Source organism: Paroedura picta, chromosome 4, assembly GCF_049243985.1.
Source record: "Paroedura picta isolate Pp20150507F chromosome 4, Ppicta_v3.0, whole genome shotgun sequence".
NCBI classification, from domain to species: domain Eukaryota; kingdom Metazoa; phylum Chordata; class Lepidosauria; order Squamata; family Gekkonidae; genus Paroedura; species Paroedura picta.
The window spans coordinates 93,428,752-93,450,333 of NC_135372.1; the positions used below are offsets into that span (position 1 = coordinate 93,428,752).

The 21,582-nt window shown below is 42.9% G+C and overlaps 1 protein-coding gene across 9 annotated transcripts in view; it reads right to left on the reverse strand.

Annotated features, from left to right (window-relative positions):
* Window positions 1-1,043: 1,043 nt before the first annotated feature.
* The window catches only part of TEAD3 (TEA domain transcription factor 3), a 95,270-nt gene continuing 74,731 nt past the window's right edge, over window positions 1,044-21,582 (reverse strand). For 6 of the 9 annotated variants that reach the window (XM_077334284.1, XM_077334283.1, XM_077334281.1 and 3 more), the window contains 9 exons: window positions 16,851-16,862; window positions 15,869-16,006; window positions 14,221-14,264; window positions 11,338-11,399; window positions 9,119-9,252; window positions 8,428-8,601; window positions 6,629-6,769; window positions 5,945-6,097; window positions 1,044-5,661 (listed from right to left, as the gene is read on the reverse strand). In XM_077334284.1, the coding sequence (XP_077190399.1) occupies window positions 5,548-5,661; window positions 5,945-6,097; window positions 6,629-6,769; window positions 8,428-8,601; window positions 9,119-9,252; window positions 11,338-11,399; window positions 14,221-14,264; window positions 15,869-16,006; window positions 16,851-16,862 (972 nt within the window). In that variant the 3' untranslated portion in view covers window positions 1,044-5,547. The remainder of the gene's footprint in view (window positions 5,662-5,944; window positions 6,098-6,628; window positions 6,770-8,427; window positions 8,602-9,118; window positions 9,253-11,337; window positions 11,400-14,220; window positions 14,265-15,868; window positions 16,007-16,850; window positions 16,863-21,582) is intronic. The other 3 variants (XM_077334286.1, XM_077334285.1, XM_077334282.1) reach the window with 1 other exon arrangement.

A 21,582-nucleotide genomic window follows, 5' to 3' on the forward strand; every position in this document is an offset into this window, starting at 1 on the left:
AACAGGAACAGTGTCAGTGGATACCATATTAGCCAGAGACACCACACTGGAGAACCCTGATTTAGTGTAAGATTTGTATTCAGATACTAGTTTTTTCTTTAGTTGTCTTGAACTAAGAGGAAAAGCAGGATATAAATATTTTAATAAAATAAATTGTTCAATTTTCTGCCAATTATGGCGAATAGAATTTTGTTATATTTGCTTGATTTTTTTTGTTTTGTGTTATTTTTGCTGATATTCTAGTTTACACATGACCATGATCTGTCTTGGATAACTGTTTTTTCCCCCTCCAAAAGTCAGGCTACAAATGCTTTAATAAAATAAAACACTAAAAAGCTGTAGGGACAGGAACCATGCTAGAAACCACATTCCCTTCCTCTCTCACACCAGGAGGGACTATTACCTGTTGTCGAACCTTGCATACATTGCCTAAAAACAAAACATTCTTCTTGTACTTTTTATGCAAATCTGCACAGATTTAAAGCAATTATGGTTATTATGATCAAACCAATTATAGTAAGTCAGAATTCTTTAATTGGGTAAACTGCCTTAGCTTTGGTATGTCACTAAAAAGAGAGCATGAGATTGGTGTTGAGAAAAGGAATAGCAAACCACAGACTTCTCATGTTCACGTGACCAAGCACTCAAACAAGTAATCATGCATATACCCAAAACATTGTCAGAATGACCATTCTTGAAGTTTACCTCCACCCACACATTGTGAGTTAGTCTGTTGGTCCACAGTCTGATCTCAGGCATTTTTGGCTGTGGCTCCAGGCCCCTGGAATTTGTAAATACTGCCTCCTTCAGCCTCATGCTTTAAACTTTTACTCTTCTTCATATTAAGACCACTGCGTGTTCATCCATTAATTTGTTTTGTTTTATTAATTAAAATTATTAATAAAACAAACCCTCCAAATAGTACAAACAGTTTCTGAGATATTTGAGGGGTGAGATTCACAAGCTATGTTTTCTGCTACAAGCTTTAAAAAAGCCAGTTTTGCCAGACCTGGAAAGGATTATTTCGACTGAACACACGGAGGTAGCTTCCAAAATAAGGCTCATTGCTTTAATTATATTTTTATCCCTTTTCTTTCTTACTTTTTTTACCCCTAGGAGTACAGAAGCCCAGCTTGGCCAGACATTTCACATTAACAGCCACAAGAAAAAAATAAGTAGAGATTCATGGGGATTCTGAACACAATACAAAAGTCTGCACTTGTACAGGGAGCTTGTAGACACACAAAATATACAGATTTATTATTATTAATAATGTCCTGTTGGTGCAACAGGCCCTTATGGATATAAAGAGTCCACTCATTACTTATTGTTGTGAATATAATGCTCAAGAATAAATAAGGAGAAAAGAATGGATGCCAAAAGTTTTTCAGCCAACCCATGAACAAATGTGTTTAATGGTTTTCAGCAGACCATAGGTTTTTAGGAGCTCCACTGTCTCATCTGTTTGAAGATGGACATACAGTAAACACAACATTATATGATACAACCCATCACAGCTGGATTAAAAAAATACACAAAATATATAATACATAAAAATGGTTTTACACTGTGGACTGACAGAGCTCTAAAAAGGTGACCATAACCCTGGAAAGCTTTAAAAAGTCTTTAAAAAATAAAACAGTACTTCATGTGAAATTCATAAATACGTGGGATGTGGGGGGAACTTGGTTAGTGATGTTTGGGGTACCTGTGATGTCTGGCTAAGAGAGATCCATGCAGCTGGCATTTTCTTAGCCTTGCTGCCGCTCTTGGCTGGGGAAGTAAAATAAAACGGGCAGTGGTTTGCATGTACATTTGTGCCTGTAAGCTAGGGGCCAAAGGGTGAAAGGATTCTGCAGCAGGGAGATTGGGGGTAGGATTTAAGTGTACTTTGCACAGAAATAAAAAACAATATATTGGAGTGAAAAAGGAGGAGAATTGTAGCACAGTCCAGTTTAAGAGAGGGGGTATACCAAAGACTCCAAGCCAATCTCCAAAGATGACTATGGATAAAAATACAAGGGAGTTGTTTATATATTAAGAAAAGTGGCATTAGGCAAGACTAAAGTCCCGTTTTACTCTCCCCCATTTGTACACTTAAGTCTGCCCCATGGGGAGGGGGGGGGAGTGTGTGTGTGTGCGTGCATACACGTGGCTCCTCTCTTAAAAGGCATGGTTAGAAGAAAAGGCATATTTTTTATTGTACATGGGCTCAGGAGAACAGGAAAATTTTAACCTTAACTCCCAGAGTTTTAAATCTAGGAATGAAAATAAACATGCTACATATAAAGTAACCAGCCATATCTTCCTTGCAAATGCAGAGAACTTGGCTGTAATGGAAAAGGAATTCAACATCCCACCCCGTTTTTAACTCTGCAGCTTCCCATTTTCATTACTACAGCTGTCAGTTGATTCCATAGATGCTGTACCTCTGCACAAGGAAACTCCAAACGTACCTGGATGTTGAGCTGGCACTACAATGTTGTGGCACTCCAGGGACCAGCTAAACAGAACAATCACACACAATCATGTATGCAACAAATCCGCTTTGCCCAGGAAGACTGTGCAGCAGGATCAGCGTATTATTGGAGGCAGGGAGCAGAAGAGATGCTCATCTGAACATTGCTACCAAGGGTCTCCTGGGACTTCCAGCACCCATTGCTCATCCCCTAGCAGTGCAGCACAAATTGCAAACAAGGCACTGTTCCTAAGCTGTGCGTGACTTGCTGTACTACCAAAGTAGCCCCACGTACCATTCCCATTTCTGGGGGGGTCTGATATAATACAAAGGAGTGTTCATTTCAATGTCCTGGTGGAGTTTTCCAGAAGTCCTTGGGTGGCATCAATTAAAAACACTTCACAGGAAAATCTTACATTAATTAAAAATGTCCTTCAAAAAAGTTGGGAGACTACTCTGTCAGTCATGGTGTCGCTGCATAGCACAACAGGCTGCATATTGCTTTCATGTGACTGTCCAAAGGCTTCTGGGAACTTTCTTAGTCTGCCACTCGAAGTCTGGGTAAACCAATGCCTTTGTTCCTGGTCCTTCAGGCAAAGATGACTGTCCAAGTAGCTGAAATACACGTGCTAACCCAACAGCAAGGCCCAAGTCAGCCAGGAAAATCAGAGCATCAAGATTTTTGTTTTTAAAAGGCCAGTCTCCATAACTTCACCTCCTACCTTCTAAAGCAGACAATGGGAAGTATAGAAAGGAAAGAAAAATTGCACAACAACAAAAACATGTGAAGAGTCTCTGACTGTTATACCCAAACCTCTTATTCTAATGACATGTACCAAACATTTGGCTTCTTCAGTGTCACTGTTCTTCTGTTGGCAGACTTTTCTTCTCAATACAATGCTGAATCCTCAGCCCCTTTTCATTGCCTCTTTCTTTTCTGGGGTGGGGGGTGGGGGCAGGGAGGTGGCATTCCACACATACTGATGCCACTATGAAAATCGTTCTGGAGGTGAAGCCTTTGTTTGTAGCACCTTAGAATAGATTCCATTTAACACCAGACAGACACCCAAGTAGGTATTAGGATTTGTGGAAGCAGGCAGGCCTGAACATTCTAACATTTCCTCTAGATATGGCAATCTTCCTTATACTCTCCCTCTCCATGGCAAATGTTTTCTTACACTTTTGTCAACAACGTGTTTTGGGGTACCTCTGTAGGAAGGCCACTGGGATTATCACAGAATGTTGAGTAGAGTCTGGTCAATTTGATTAGAATTATACCAGGCTTAAAAAAAAAAGGAGCATGGAGAAAAAAACATCAAGTCAACCAACTTTTAAAAAGGGCAATGTAGCCGAGGAAAAGCTGAAGGACAAGATAAGAAAAGTTCAATGGTAGAAAATGGCACAAACCGTACATTCTGTTAGTTCCTCTATTATTTAAACCTACAAGCTAAGCATTTAAGACAGACAAAGTATAGCTAAAACCTATGGGTCAGAGTCCTGGAAGTGCCATGTGCAGTGAGGGCACTGAGGTCTTGGCACTATTAATGTAACAGGATTCCTAAAAGCACCAATTTAAATTGTGGGCCCATTGGATTGTACTCCAGGATGAAGGAACAGAAGCTCATGTTCATACTGAAACTTTCCCCAGTATTGCAAACAGTGCAGCTTTCTAATGACAAGGGTATACCCAAACTGTATGCCAGTCCATTCTGTCAGCATGTCCTTGGATATGGGCTTACAGATTACTCAATTTTCACTTTGCTTCTAACCAACCCCCACAAGGAGATATGAGTATAGAATACAGGGGAAGAACAACTCACAGTCTGTTCTCCTATTTTGGGCAACTACTGCAGATTAACAGAGAAGCAGAAGGGAAAAGGAATCTCTCACCAAACAATGCCCAGATAACAAGAACTTTGATCTAAGCTTTTCCATATTTTTCTGACATGGCAGATATAAAATGCTTCATCAAGACTTTGGTTAGAAACTCATGGATTTCTCCCTCAAGCTTCTACAGCCCGAATATTTCTCCAAACCACCATTTCACCTCATGGCCCCACTAGAACCAGCCTGTTTATCTTCAACCTGCATTCCGTTTTATCAATAGCTTCCTGAATTGTTTTTCTCCACCTAAACCCTCCTTTCCTTTCTCCTACAACATACTCTAACCTTTTATAGATCTCACAGACACTTCAGAGCCCACTCTTGTCATTAGGGCTAATACAGATACACTCGTACATTCTGCAGCCACATTCCCATGTATGACCCAAATGACTAGGACATGGGTGTAGGGTGCCACATTCCTGCAACAACTAACTGCTGGTGCTTTCTCCTCCAACACTATAACAAAAGATGCAGTGGCAGGTCAGATTCTGCAACAGAAAATGCCCAGGACCCCATGGGAACAAAATTATTTTCTTGTAATTAACCAAATGGTTATGTGCCACATCTAGATGCAATCTGCCAATTCCCTGTGCTGTCTCTGCACATGCCTTGTGGCAATAGACAGAAGAAGAGTCTTCATTGTCAGTTTCCAGAGCAGAATGGGTACCAGTTGCATAAGCAAGGCAGCCCCTGACTTCCCCTCACTTCTCAGAATGGACATCCTCAGTGCTTCTGCGCAAACTCTTCTCCAAATGAAAGACACCAGGCTAATTTGGTTTTGAAGACAGAACCCAACTCTCAGCAAGAAAACAAAACAAAATAAAAAACAGGCACGTTCAGGTATTAAGAAGAGGGTGACAGTCACATTTCCCCAGATGCTCCTGTGGTACTTTGTGCTGGGAAAGGCCTCCAGTGACAACGCCTCCTGAAATACTGATGACCTAAGCCCCCAGGGACAGTCCTGCCCCTGCTGCCTTCAGATATAACTCCTTCAACTTTATGTTTTCCTGTATTTTTTCCTGTTTGTTTTTTTAAAAATGTTCCTAAGTAGAAAACATCTGTGATTGTGAAACAGTCCTTTTTGGCATTTTTTGTTGTTGCTGCTTGTTTTCAAAAGACTTGCGTCAAGGCATCCTATGCGGGTGGGCTTCTCTTGACAAGACTTCTCTCCTCTCTCAAATTGCCTGGTTACCCCAGTGGGGCTTCTAGTCTTTGACCAACTTGTATACATGATGCTGGGCACCGTGTTCGCTGGTGGAAACCTCAAAAACAAAGGCTATGCAGAGCAAGGTTTCCTGGGTATCTCTGTTCGTAACAACCTGAGGGAAGAAGAAAGCACAACATGAGATCAAGAAATATGGGCGGGCGGGCGGGGGGGGGGGGGGAGTTAGTCTTTGGAGTATGATAGCTTAATCTTTACTGCAAAACCAAAACCTCATAAACCTATTCCTGCTGGAATGACATGCAAAAAGCCTCTCCTGCCAAATGAAACTTAAGTGCAAATTAAAGGCTACAAAAGGACAAGACAATCCACTAAATCATGAAATACCTGGTTCCCAGTGATTTCCAGCAATAAAAGGGGAATAGGAACAGGTTCTTTACCTGCAGGATGGTGAAATTCTCCAGGACGCTGTTCATCATGTATTTTTCTGGGAGGTGTTTGAGTTTATGGATGAAGTTGATCATATACTCGCACATAGGGGACCGATGGATTCGGTACACAAATCGTCCATTTTCCATCCGTGCATACTCAGTCTGCACAAAACAAGAACAACCCCAACCCAAAAAAGACATCAGACCTTACGCAAAAGAGGATGTCATCAAGCTGGCAGTGGACTCTATGGGGATGATGACAAGTAAGATGGGCCCAGAAGAACAAGAGACAGGAAGCACTGCAGAATTCCATGGAGGAAAAAGATTTCTCTGAAGCGGGGAGCAACAAGGCTGCACCTCAGATACCATCAGATAGTCCGCTGTATTGCACTGCAGCCTTCATTCACCACTGCATTGTGCATTTACACAGGAAAATGCAGTTGCAAATGGCTGCTATTGCAAAGATGTGCACATGGAATCCAGGGTATATTCGGATACCTCCATTATTCTTTGAACCACTCATCTATAGCAACTACAAGACTCAAAGCACTTTTACCTTTTGATTTTAGGCTTCCCTTCTAGAGCGGGAACAGAGCCATAACTTCCAATCCCACAGTGACGAAAATGCAGTTCTCCTTCCCTTAAACCATCCCCTTCAAATTGGTCCCATGTACACAGAACCCCAGGACTCACCTCCACCTTCTCGACTACTTGCTTCCCAAAGGAGCACACCTTAGTAGAGACTGTAATGGTCATGTTTTCTGCACTGCTATACTGACTGCTCACACCATAAAAAGCACCAGGACCATCCTGAATGGTGCTGTTCAGATCCGCCTGCAACAACGACAGTAAGGAGGTGTTACAAATCAAGGGTGAATTACAATGAATTCTCTGTTTCTGCTAGGGATGAACAGGTTTTTGACAGAGTTTTGGGATACATGCACTGGGGGAAAGAGATGCTGACATGAAAAGTGTGCTTCCATGGTGATATCATTAACACTTTATACAGACATTAAACCATTTTTAAAAAGGGTTTCATATGTCTTATCTCAGTCAAACTCACCACAACCACCTAAGACTAGTCACTACTTGTTTGCTGTACAGATGGGAGATTTTGGAGTATGTGATTTGCTCAAGGCCTCCACCCAGAGGTGCACCGGTGAACTGTAACTTGCATCCCACCCTTTTTAAAGCCAAAAGTTGAGTAGATGAATTGAAGATGCTCAATTTACACTCTGCATCATGGATCCCTCCTCTTACTAAACCTATGTGCACTTCTAGAATTTTGAGAACAGTTAATAGGTACCAGAACAAAATGGGAAAGGGAGGAACCCATCACAAAATGGCTTCCATGAGGGCTGGGCCCAAGGATAAAATGCTAGGAGGTTCAAGAAGTTGGGAAGAAGTTGCAAGTGGAAGAAGAAGAAGAAGAGTTGGTTTTTATACCCCATTTTTTACTGCCTGAAGGAGTCTCAAAGCAGTTTACAATCGTCTTCCCTTCCTCTTCATACAACAGACACCCTATGAGGCTGAGAGCTCTGACAGGACCACTCTGAGAACAGCTCTAACTGGACTGTGACTATTCCGAAGTAGGGAATCAAACCCGGCTCGCCAGCTTAAAAGTCACCACTCTTAATCACTACTCCAAGTAGGCACCAGAAACACATCAGCAGGTAGCATAGTGCTCATAAGCTGCTCTTAGGCAAAGGTGGGGGGGGTGGCAATATGGGGTCTGTTCAGAACCTACCTCAAGGTCAAATGACACTAGAAAATGCAGGAAAAATAGATACAGGTGCCAACTATTCTTACAGCATGTGCTACAAGAACCAGAACATCCACTAGAGAAGGCAATTATATTTCTTCAGCTTGAAAGTATGCTGCTAGCAAGGGTGCCAAGTGTTTGACATTCCTCTTAGGTTCCCATTCAGATATTGGCTCCTATCTTGCCAGCTGGCCCAAGTGTGGTTAGCATACAAAAACTGGTGAAACCACACCCAGTGCAAAATTGGTTTAATTTTGGTCTGGATGGCTTATGCCCTGTACAAGTTCTGATTGGAGAAAAAATTAAATTATTTACAGCAAGATTCTCTGGTTTCATTGCCCACCCAAAACAAACTGATGAATTGTTATTAATGTTTTGCCTCTTATTGTACTGCTGTTGAGGTGGTTAAGGATCCAACTTGACATGTGACTTCTAATGCTGTGCAGATCCAAAATGGGGCAAAGAACATTCCTCCAAGCTGTTCCAACTTGGGAAAACAGGCAGCAGAAAGGCAGTTGAGACCCTCCTCCACCCCTGTCTCACTCCCATGCAGAACTGGGCCTCTGGGGCTCCTTAAAAGGAAGTTCCCCGGAACTCCTTTGTGACTGCAGGAGCATGAGTCAGGTACGGGAAAGCCAGACTTGACTAGTTAAAAGTCATGACTACTTTGAGTGTAAGAATCCTTAAAATGGGTTTTCTAAAGTGCTGTTCAGCCCTGCTCAGTTCTTACCCAGAACTTCACTAGGAAAAAGGAGTTCTGAGGCCCCCTCTCGTAGAGCTCCTTCAGGCCACCTTTCTTCTCAGGAAACTTGTCATAGATCTGACGGATGTCCACTGCCTCCAGCAGGGGGTCACTGTAGGAGGGGTTAGTCTGTCCAATGTGCACAAATAGGTGCTTGCTATACTGTAGGGGAGAAAAAAGAGGCACAGAAATGTTACCTTTCCTTGCCACAAAGACCCAGCTGTGGCAAAGACAACCAGAAACGCCTGCTAATGCTGCACTGGGAAGCATAAGGCTCAGCTCCCTTCTGCCACACTCCACCAACTGGCCTGATGCACTCCAAATGATAACCCAGGTGAGCCCAATCCCGTCAGATCTCGGAAGCTAAGTCAGCAGGGCCAACCCTGGCTAGTATTTGGATGGGAGACCTTTGAGGATTTGGGTGGTTTTCTCCAAGGAACACTAGGGGTCATGAGGCGGAGGCAGGAAATGGCAAACCACCACCAAGCATTCCTGCCAGACAATCCTTGGATCACACACGTCAGGAGACACAGAACTGCCAGTCTAAGAAGGAGGGTCAGTCTTAGGTCCTAATTGCAAGAATCTGCTATTTTTAAGAACAGGTTCTCTGAGCTCAGCTCCAGCATTTCCCCACCCCCTTGGCCTGTGCTGACAGCAGATGGTCTTTCTTCGGAGTTACCGTTTCCGGGTCACGCTGCACTTCCATGAATGCTGAATACTCCAGGAGCCGCAGCTTGGTGGAGGCGATCGTACGGTCCTGCCAGACTGGCACAGCCGAGGCAGCAGGTGGGAGAGGAGCCAGGGGCTCGTAGCCTAGAAGAAGAAGAAGAAATGCACACAACGAAAATGAGAAAATATCCTGACCCAAGTCAAGAACACCCCCCAAAAAAGGTCAAAATAAGGAAAATGTACTCAAGCCTCTATAGAGTAGAACATAATGTAAAATTGAAAATTAATATTTATTAAAATTAAAAAAAACAAGGTTTAAATATAGCCTCATTAAAATCCATGTGTACATTCATGCTAATGCCTCCCCAGACCAGATTCGTTTCAGCATGGCCGCCTTTATCAATGGTCAGGCATAGACAGAACTGCATAAAATACAGGAAAAGAAATATTTAGGACACTAAGGACCTTAATCGATTCTATGGACCAGAGGGCCAGCTAAAATTCTTTGAGGCCTCTTATGTTTCTAAAGCAGGCCCTGGTCCAGATGAGCACTTCCAGTGTCCAGTGAGTGTCCTATAGCAGCCAACCTTTCTCCAAAGGAGGCTGAGGTCATTTCTCCAAAGGATGCTGTTCTATTTATGCTTGACCACTGATGAAGGCGGCCATGCCGAAATGTGCCTGGTCAGTGGAGGCACATACTGACTCCCACAAAAGTGTCTTTAGCTGAAGAGTGTGAGAAATGTCATTAGAGAAATCTGTTTCCTAGAAAATTCCATAATTTCCTGTGATCAGGCAGGTTTTCCATACCCACACACCCATTTCACAGATGTGCAGCTGGGGAAAACTGACGTATCAGGACAGCCAACTGATTTAAAGCACCAGGCTAAAAGTACAGCCTGTTTGTTTATTTTTATATACCACTGCTCTCAAATGTCTTGCGGCGGTTAACAGAAATTTATAAGAACAATAAAGCCCCCTTAAAATGTAATTAAAACACAATATCAGGATGGTGGATATATATATATATAACCCACTCCCCTCCTTGCCCGCCCTGCACCATATTCTGGTCTCTGAAGGGAAGTATGAATTCCGATAGCACTCCTGACAGCATGGCTTTAGGGACAAGCAGAGGCTCAGTGGCACAGTATCTACTTTGCATGCACAAGTCCTTGGCATCTCCAGAAAAAGGTTTCTCTACTTGAAGCCCTGGGAAGTCCAGACAATGCTGAGCTAGAATACTCAGTTTAAGAAGAAGGAGGGTTTGGTTTTTATACTCAGCTTTTCTCTATCTGAAGGAGTCTCAAAGCAGCTTACAATCACTTTCCCTTCCTCTCCCCACAATAGGTAACTTGTGAGGTAGGTGGAGCGGAGAGTATTCTCAGGGAACTGTGACGGGCCCAAGGTCATTCAGCAGGCTTCATGTTGAGGAGTCGGGGATCACACTTAGTTCTCCGGATTACAATCCAATGCTCTTAACTGCTACACCTCACTGGATTTCTGATTCATACACTCAAAGCTCAAAAGGCAGTCTAGAAGGCTAAGTAATTGGGGGTCTGTACAACTCAGGCTGCAACAGACTGCTGCCCCTCTGAAATTTGTTAGATTAAGGAGGTTTTGCCCGAAACGGTAAGATCAATAATAACTCCGGTGGGAAAAGATGTACATCTGAACAGAATTTCTCAGTCTCCTGCATTAGAACTTCTGCTATACTTCTATATTTGTATGCAGTTGCTCCTTGCAAATGCAATGTGATCTTGCTGGTAAAGATATGGCAGCTCAACACTGCTTTACTCTTGTGATGATAGACCTATGGCCACATCACCCCAGCTGGGGGAACATATGGCCTGAATGAGCTGGATTCACTCCCTGGGGATCCAAGCCTTCTGCAAAAAACCTTTGTAAACACAACTATGCTATGTGAGGGTTGAAGCCACAGTCTGTGCTAGAGCACTGCTGGTAGAACATTGCTCCAGCATGGACAGTATTAACTTCAGTTTCTTTTAAAAAATGGACTGACAGGGGAGGCAATGTGTCTGAAGGGAGCTGGAGAACTCTGCTATTCTGGTTGGACAAGGAACAACAACAAAAACAAAAACAGGCTCAGAGAGGTCTTGAGCTAAAGCTGTGTGTATAAATAAGTGAGGCAGGAATGGCAGAAGGGAAGCTTATAAAACTCTGATCTACTTTGAGCCAAACAGTTGGAGAAAGGAAGTGAAGGAGACCACTTACTGGCTAGTGATGGAGGCATGGGTGGCTGGATGGGGTAGGCTGGTTGTGTGAAAGGTTTAATGCTGAAAAATAAAATAAATGGTGAAGCGGGTTAGTCAGAATCATATTTTATAAGCTTCCCTCCTATCCACCTCTACCTCAAATTGGTCAAAGATGGATGTCTCTCTTTATTATTAGGAAGCTATCGTATGTTATTCCCTCCTTCCTCCAAGAGTGGCACACGTGCCCCCCCCCCCGCCATTTTACTTTTACAGCCACTCTGTGAGGAACATTAGGCTGACAGAAAGAGCAAACAGCCCAAGGTTACCCAGTTCTCCCTGGTCCAAGTCTGTCTACTACACCAATTGGCTTTCAGTACGAGATACCAGTAAGAGCTCCTCATAGATCTGAAATAATCTCTTCTCAGTTTTTGTCCCTGACCCGTCTTTCCTATGCTATGAGCAGCAGGAACCATAACGGGAAGTCTTCTCTCTCCAGACAAAGCAACCAGTTCATGGGGGCCTGACCATCATAATCTAGGCCAGGGGTAGTCAAACTGCGGCCCTCCAGATGTCCATGGACTACAATTCCCAGGAGCCCCTGGCCATGGACATCTGGAAGGCCGCAGTTTGGCTACCCCTGATCTAGGCAAAAGATTGGCCTATCTCAGGCTTTCCTTGATGTCCCTGAAAGGGCTTCCCAAATGGGTAGGTATATATACATATATAAATTTATCAGATGATATGACCATATATCGTAAGGTTGACCTGCTCTCCCTCCCCAAATGGCCAGTGATGGGCCTGTAGGGGGTAGGAAGGGGAGGGACCCTGGGTGGGCATGTACACAGCTATATTCTGCATAATCGTGCCACTTCTGTGTTTCCTTAAACCCTGAAGAATGTTTCAGTTGTTTCTTGACAGCAAAAAAGTTGAGAAAGGCTGGTCTATCTATTGCTATTAATTTGTTGGGTATCAACACCAAATAACTATTTCTTGGGGCGGGGGGTTGGTACTGAAGTGTTTATATTAGAGAAGCTGACACAGCCAAATATTTATTTATTTGTTACATTTATATACTGCCCTCCTGTTTAGCTCAGGACGGTTCACAGGGAACATGGAAACCAGATGACAGATACAACGTAATTTCAATAACTGTATCAATTAACAATAACAACATCACTAACAATTGAACATTTGATTGTTTACTGTTTAACTGTTAACATTTTGACTATAACTCCACAGACTAGACAATCCCATGATATGCTTAATGGGCATATCTGAATGGGAGGGGGTTCTGGACCCCCCCCCCCTGTAAGTTATGCTGAAGTTATCCATGCAAGTAATTTTTCTTCCTCCAAATCCAAAGAAATCCACTTCAATAGACAGGCAGAGACATTGACACTGTGCACTCCTGCTATAGCAAAGGTTGTGACCCAGGACAGCTTCCCAACCTCTGGAAAAATGATGTCAGGAATAGCTAAATAAACAGGAGACTGAGCTCCCACATGAGATCTATGTTAGTCTCTGCTGAACAGCACATTTACCCAATGAATTAGGACCTCAGACAAATACATCAAAGACGAGAGGCATGGGAGATGGAGGGCAGAGAGCCATTTTGACGGATAAAAACAAGTTTTTAAGAAGTCCAAAGACACCTTGTACAATTGTACCTCCAAGTAACTTTCACATAATCACTAATATCTACACATAAGGTTGTTCTGTACATTGCTACCCAACTAACCCCAAATATGCATAACTCAGGTGGGACATTATGCAGCTGTCATGTTGGTTGTTTGAAATCATCTCTTGGATAGAGGCAGAATGTCACATCAAAAGTTCACCAGATCAGAAAGCTTTCACTTAGTGTCTTTCTCCAGCTGTTTATACATACAGGTTTTACTCTGCCTTGGTTTACCTTCAGCGTCACTATTTTGCATAGCATCCCCAAGATGTCTTTTCCCCAGCTTTGCTGAAATCCTTCCCAAATATGGCTTGAGACCATCCTTTTGGAAAGATTGTGGCCAAAGTCTCACTGGATGCTGTCTGAGCATGTGCCATTCTCCAATGCTTCAATCCTCCCCCTCCCCCCATGGCTACCATTTGCCTCACTGTCACCAGAGGGTGTTTCCAGGATATTTTAAAAAGATAAATTGTACCCTTGTCCCATTATGTTGTAACAAGTAAGACTGTGGCACTCTTGGTTGCAGAGTTCTAAGGCAAAACATATATTACGCATATCTCTGTAATTCTACAGCCCAAAGCTGAGAACTAACACTTTGTTGCAATAGGTTGATATATTCCTATAACTATTTTTTTGCTCTTAAGTCGCAACTGAATTATAGCGAGTCTGTGGGGGTTTTAAAGGCAAAATTCATTCAGAGCTAGTTTGCCATTGCCTGCCTCAGTGTCACAACACTGGACTTCCTGGAAGTGTCTTAGGGAAATATTAACCAAGGTCGACCCTGCTTAGCTTCTGAGATCAGCCTTGCCTGGGCTATCTGCACTATGCCTATTACTGAAACCCAGAAAAATCCCTCCAGTGGCAAGAGGGAAAACTGCAGCCATGGAAGGCTAAGGCAAGGAAACTAAGGGGAAATCTAAGGGTGGGTATTTCACGCTATTGCAATGCCTCTGCCTTTGCAGCAGCAATGAGAGCTTCCCAGAGAATCATCTTCATGTCATAGCAGCTTCGGTCAGTGTTTCTGAAGTGCCACACTATTCTTGAGTGGGAAGGCTGTGAATACAGGGGTTCAGAATCCCAGGATAGCTCAAAGACACAGCCCATTAGCATGAGTTTCTGTACAACAATTCAGGAACCCTACATCAGCGCATTTCTTAAGCAATACAATTGCAAATTCTAAGCAGCTGTTCCTTGGAAGCTTTACTAACAGAGATCTTCACTTACTCCTGAGAAGGTCCAGACTGTCCTGGGATAGGCCCACTCCAAAACTAAGGACATGAATACAGAAAACAAAATTAGATTGCTGACTTAGAAGATTCCATTACTCTGATCAAAGCAGCCTAAAGGGTTTTTATTGTAATGTAAGTTACCAACTTATATAGTATTTTTTATAGTTCTATAGTGATGAGGTTAAAAGTTAGGATGAGAGCAGTCTGGAGTTTTACAAAAAGCTGTATTTCCCCATTCTCCAGTGAACCTCTAAGGGAAAAGTGTGGATTACATTTGCCACAGTTGGTGATATTTATGGAGAATAATTAAATGAAGAAGTTTCTTTGCAGGCTGAGCATAGGGGGATGAAGACGTGGAGAAACAGCTGTTTCTTTTGTAGCTTGCTTTTTACTACCCAAAGGAGTCACAAAATGGCTTACAATCTCCTACACTTCCCCTCCCACAACAGACTCTCTGTGAGGTAGTTGAGGTGGGGAGAGCTGAGAGAACTGTGACTGGCCCAAGGTCACCCATATGGTTGGATGTGGAGGAGGAGTGGGGAGCCAAACCTGGTTCCCCAGATTAGATTTAACCACTACATCAAGCTGGCTCTCTTATTTGATCCTATATGAACAGGGTTGGTTCATGGCACAAGAAGCTTGGGGCACCATGAGGATGGAGGCAGCCTTTGCCACAGTGGCTTCCTTGGCTATTCTATCATTTCCCCATGCTCCCCTCCAGTCACCCTTCCTCCCTCTGACTGTAATTAGAGGATAACTGAGATACTCCTGAGAAGCACCACTTCAACTGAATGGCCAGAGTCAGGGCAATGCTTCCAGAAGATATATAAATCCCAGTGATTGTGGAGACCTGGAGGAGAGGAAGATGGTGAGGAGGAGAGCATGTACTGGGAGTGGGCTAGAGAGGAAAGCCCCCCCCCCCTTTTCTTTTTAAAATGCAAAGCCTCCATCTCTCTCCTGCGCTGGCAGCACTGAAGAGGAGAGGATGCTGCTCTGACCTTTGGTGCAGCACTTTGATTCCAGAACAGGCTGCAGAGGGAAGGCTTCTGAAGCTCATCCTGGCCTCTGAAGTGGTGCCACAAGGATGGGAAGAGGCTCCTCTTGCCCGATCTCTGCCACCGTGGTGGCACCCCTATGCCTTGCCTCTTGAGCCACCCAAATAGTTGATCATGCATTTGTCAGGTTTATAAAAGTATGTGTGTTTGTAGTGGGGAACAAAAAGAAGCAGGGAAGGATAGGATAAAGAGGATGAGACAGACCTCGAAGGGAAGACATGCCCCCAAAGTTCTAAGACTCATTCAGGTTGATTACAGAAATTCTGATTTTATGAACTTAGGCAGATTGTGAGCACGTGAGCAGGTAGTTGTGAGTTCCTACATTGTGCAGGGGGTTGGACTAGATGACCCTGGAGATCCCTTCCAACTTTATAATTCTATGATTCTGAGAGTTAAATACATAGTTTGATCTTTTCTCCGCTTGTGCCACATCCAGTCCCACCCTCCCTTCTCAGATGAATCAGCTCACACCATGGTAAGATCTACTCTCAAAGTCATTCCCTCATACAAAAGGCAAGAGTTTTATGCCAATAAAGGTTTTCTGAATCTGAACCAGATAAGGCAGGGGCATGCTGGAGCATCTCTTACCCTGGGAGCAGCAGAGAAGACAGCCTGAGGGAGTGGAGGAGGGGGGCTGAGCTTGTTCTGCAGGACGCTGGCAGAGACAATCTGTGCAGATGACATGGAAGCCATACTCTGCAGAGCCTTGTCCTTGGAGACCTGATCCTTTCAAAAACAGAGACAGAAAGAGGGAAGAAGAATACAAAGAACAGTGAACAACTCCCACCTCTCAAGACTACAATAAGTAGAAGTCCCTTGGGATTGAGCACCAGTTTACATAACATGTACTGATCACATTAAGCCTGTTCATTTACAATGAGGGAACTACTCATATAAGCAGTTCCTCAGGAGCGCAGACCAGAAGTTTGCAATCCCTCTCCCCCCAGTTCACATTCAAAGATACAGCTCAGCTCAATGGTAAAAATTATACAGGAGGCATGTAGCTCAGAAAAGCAGAACGCAAGCATCTATGCTGGTGTTTGGCAAAATTAATGGTTCAGTTCTCCAAAAGGCGTTGAGTCTGATGGCTAGTAATCTGATACTTCCAAAGGTCCGGCTCTTCGTTTCAGTCTCCGTTTAAAAATCAGGGTTTTGACCTTCTAGAGCAGAGGTGTCAAACTCATTTGTTACAAGGGCTAGAATGTCACTTGCTATCATAAAATATAATGCCTAGTACCAGAGATATAAACTTTATAAAGAACAAAGGCAAACTCAATTAAAACATTTTTAATGCAAAACAAAAACAAAAACGTTTTTCTTTACAGGATCTCCCTAATGTCTCCCCCTACACTCCCACCATGTCCTATACTGGGACATTATACAGGGATGTAATGCATAGCCTCTCATCAGGCAGTAAAGGTAATCAGTTGCTTGCAGATTGAGTCCTGGATGGGCCTATTCCGGCCCATGGGATGCAAGTTTGACACCTCTGCTCTAGAGGATGACCAAGGGTGGCAGATCATCTATAGGGAAATCAAAGGGAAAAGTGAAGAAATTGAATTGCACTTACCAAGTTCATAGCCTGTTTGAAGGGAAAAGAAATAAAAATTGTTAGAACGGTTATCAGAACTACGGGCACTGGGGTAAACATTATTCACAACAGCTACCGGTATAATTGGACTTGACTTCAGTATATAAAAGACAGTTGAGTTTCATTTTGCAAACTAAATACACTTGGAGTTACCTGATTAGTTAGGGCTTATAGCTCAACGGGGATAAGAACAAAAAAAGTGGACTATAAGAGACAGGTTACTTATCTGTCCTTATTGGGGCAGGTAACTTTTTTACATTTGCAAAACAGCTGAAGTATGCAGGAAGTTAGCCAAACATTGCAACGGGCTTTCTTGTTTTGCTGCTTCAGATCATTCACTAAACTGCTTAGACACAGGCAAAAACAATGCAGGAGGTCTAGTCAGTGTTCTCTTCTGTTCCATGTCTGCATGATTACACTGAATGAATAAGAGTGCACTGCTATATGAATGTGTGCTCACAACTCTCAGAGTAGACTAGACACACCAGTGCAAGCAGAGTGAGCAACACCAATATAATAAAATTCTGCTCTAGTCTTTGGGAGGGACTAATTTGGGCATCCCTAAGTCAGTACATAAAATATTAGTTTAGGCCTATACATTTAGGTAGCCTCTGACCTCTTTTAAGGACTCAGGTGACAACTGAAACCGTACTGAAGCTAAGTTGTGTTCAGCTTCACCGTACTGAAGCTAAGTCATGTTCAGAAGTACAAGGCTGGTATGTTGGAATGGAAGACTGCAGCTTGGTGCAGAAAACAATTATAACTTTTAAAAAATATGTCTCATTCTACTAAATATTCTGGTGACAGAGAAAAGCTTTATGTGTTTAGTGTATGGCTTCTAGGCCATCCTGCTTCCTTCTTTTCCACTACCCTAATATTTTGAAAATCCTGCAGAATAATACATCTGCACATAGCACTTAAAGGTTCTCTCAGATGGGCTCGTAACCACAATAGGGAGCCACCAAGGGATCAGTTTGTAGTGTAGCTGCAGCTTACTGTAGCTTAGCTTCTCAAAATGTACTTTGGTGTACAGCAGATATGGGGCAGATGGGACCATAAAAAACAGGAGGTTGGTACATGGCAGAAGCACTGTATCAATGGCTCCCCATTTACTACTGCACAGTAAATGGGATTATATTCAGCAACAATTAATGTATACTTAAATATTTATGTAAATATATACATCTTTTTTCTCCTTTTTTAAACCTTCCTTCCCATCTTGACTAATTATATTAAAAGGCTGCTGAAAGGGCATATATTTTTAATTGGTACACAGTGTCTAATATTTTTAGTTTTTATGTTAACATCACTATCATTATTTTTTCTCCTAAGAAAGGCAGTAAAGTTGACCACAGAGCCCTGGGGGATGGTATGAAAGCCACTATTTCCGTATGGGAATGCACAAAGCTCCAGCTAAGGGGATGTAGATATACACACAGAAACCAAACTGCTTAACAAAAGTAACTGCATTAAATAGATATACCTAATTTATACTGAATCTCTTGTAGTCACTTTTTAGTATACCTCCTTCACTTAAAAGGATATGGCAGAAGGCCAAGACAGGTGCTATTACTTTCTCTGAAAGATGTGCTACAAAGCAGATGAATTCTAATATGATCTACCACTGCATGCACTCACATGACATTTGCTACTGAGTAGAAGGTGAGATTTTAAGAAGGCCTTACACATCTCACACTGCTCTAGAACAGTGAGACATATTACAATTAAAAATGTACTAATTATTAGGTCAATAAATAAATAAGGGGAAGCTCAGTGTAGCTGTGGCCTAGTCAAGATTTTCTTTCTCATCAGGAAGACCATCCGGAGTATCTCCAACTTTTTTACTGTTGCTGCTGTCTTGTGGGTTTTAGATGGGGAGGCTGTACGACCTGAATGAAATATTTTGCTTAGATGACAGGTGCTGGAATTTCTAGGGACTTTCCAATGCATGGAGCAAAAAACAATGGGCAGAGATCCAATTCAATAACAATGTGGGGTTGCACAGAAGACTAAAGAGGAACATTTCAAAATTCCGCTCACCCTCAGATCCACCTTGCCCTTGATACACCCTCCTCCCACATGTGCCTTGTATAGGCACTTACCCTACAGACCACAGTACATAGAACATACAGAGGAAAGAGTTATAGGAAAGGTTAGCCAATCTCCAGTTAAAGAAAAGAGGCGGAAAAGAAAGCCAACCACGGAAGAAAAGCTCTTCAGTTTTATCTGTGCTCAACTTCCCTTGCTCCTGGTCCACTAGTCTTGCTCCTGAGTCAGTAACAGCAAGGCCACTGTGGAAGTTAAGGATCTATGGTTTTATGCCCCTCCATCATAATAGGATCATTACATGGGCTCCCAAATATCCTTCTCAGATAGTGCTGCATTTCTATCCACTTGGCAGAAAAAAGCATACACCTTTCAATCTTACTTCACGTAAGCTGAAGTTGATTCACATGGGCCACTGCACACCAACAGCCATTATAATGAACTCTTGTGTATCAGAAAAAGGTTCTAGTCATATAATTTATATATCTGTCAATAGACTGATAATCATAGCTTTCCCATATAAAATGCCTGCTCCTGAGCAGATGTTTTTACCTTTGTTGATATTTTGGTTTGTCGCTTCAGTGACCCTGGTTTAAGGGGTTGTTCTGTCCCACCAGTCAACCCAGAACTGCAATGAAAATATTGAACCTAGGGCAAAAGCTACTAGACTACTATAAATACTATAACTGGTTAAGTGAAGGGAGAACACACCCTTAATAGCAGGCACCTTCCCCCTCTGACAGTAGCAACAACTACCGCTTACTATTATCTTGTTTATAATGATGATGTCATCCGTTCAGTCGTGTTTGACCCTCGGCGATTCTAAAGTTTTTACCATACATTTCTATCAATGACTGCTTCTTTTAGTTGGTTCATGGTCATCCCTGTATCGGCTTTGATAGTGTCGTGCCAGCGGAACTTTTGGCAACCATGTTTCCTTTTGCAGCTGACCATGCCGAGCATGGCAAATAGAAGGCAAATATCCTGGCAAATAGAAGGGGAAGAAATGGAGATAGTGACAGATTTTATTTTCCTGGGCTCCAAGATCACTGCAGATGGGGACTGCAGCAAAGAAATTAAAAGACGCTTGCTCCTGGGGAGGAAAGCTATGGCAAATCTAGACAGCATCCTAAAAAGCAGAGACATCACCCTGCCAACAAAAGTGCGTTTAGTCAAGGCTATGGTCTTCCCAGTTGCAATGTATGGCTGCGAAAGTTGGACCATAAGGAAGGCCGAGCGTCAAAGAATTGAGGCTTTTGAACTCTGGTGCTGGAGAAGACTCTTGCGAGTCCCTTGGACTGCAAGGCGAACAAACCAGTCAGTCCTAGAGGAGATCAGCCCTGACTGCTCTTTAGAAGGCCAGATCCTGAAGATGAAACTCAAATATTTTGGCCACCTCATGAGAAGGAAGGACTCCCTGGAGAAGAGCCTAATGCTGGGAGAGATCGAGGGCAAAAGAAGAAGGGGACGACAGAGAATGAGGTGGATGGATGGAGTCACTGAAGCAGTAGGTGCAAACTCCGGGGAATGGTAGAGGACAGGAAGGCCTGGAGGATCATTGTCCATGGGGTCGCGATGGGTCGGACACGACTTCGCACATAACAACAACAACAATGCCGAGCATGAACGATTTTTCGTTTGATTGCATGATGTGTCCAAGTACGTGATCTTTAGCCGTAATATCTTCTCTTCTAATGACATAGTTGGTTTGCTCCTCTCTAAAACTATCTTGTTGGTAACTTTGGCTGTCCATGGTATTCGCAGCATTTGTCTCCAACACCATAATTCGGAACCATCTATTCTCCTCTTGTCTTCCTTCTTCATGGTCCAGCTTTCACACCCATAGGTTGTTATGGGGAAGACAACGGTGTTGACTAGCTGGCACTTTGTATTAAGGCTGATATCCTTACTCTTCCATATTCGGTTCATGTCTAACATTGCGTTCCGGCCCAGTGTTATTCGCCGTCTGATTTCACGGCTGCATCCACCACTTTGATTGATCATAGAAACAAGATGAACTCATCAATACATTAAATGTTCTCGTCAATCGTGACTTTGGTGCTACTGCCAGTAGTTGTCATGATCTTGGTCTTTTTGATATTTAGGTATAATCCCATCTTTTCACTTTCTTCTTTTATATACAAGATCCCTATTTCTGTGATTACAATGGCACACTAGCACCTGAGATACACCTGACTTGCAGAGTTGTTGTGAGGGTTAAAAGAAGAGAACAATGTCAATTGCTCTAGGTCTTCATCAGGGAGAAAGGCAAGGTGAGTAAATAACTAAAGGCTGGCCTATGGGGTGAAGGGAAATATACAGCTTGCCATATCATCACTTATTACCATCATCTTCCTCTTTTCAACTGGGATGGTTTGATCTTCGTGGGAAAGATGGCACTGGAGGGTTTTGAGGTGACTACACTAGCCAGGTTCTGTTAGGTTCTGTTCCTGGCATTACTGAAGTGAAAATTGCAACTCTAGACTTAACTCAGCAAGAAGCCAAGCCTTTCCAGTCAAAGCACTCTGCTTTGGAACGTCTGCCTATGGCAGGTTCATGCAATCCCTTCTTGTCATTTTGAAGTCACATTAAAAACCTTTCTTTCAAAAAGCTTTTGATTGTTAAGTTTGATCTTTTAAGGTTTCCTTTATTAGCTCTTACTATA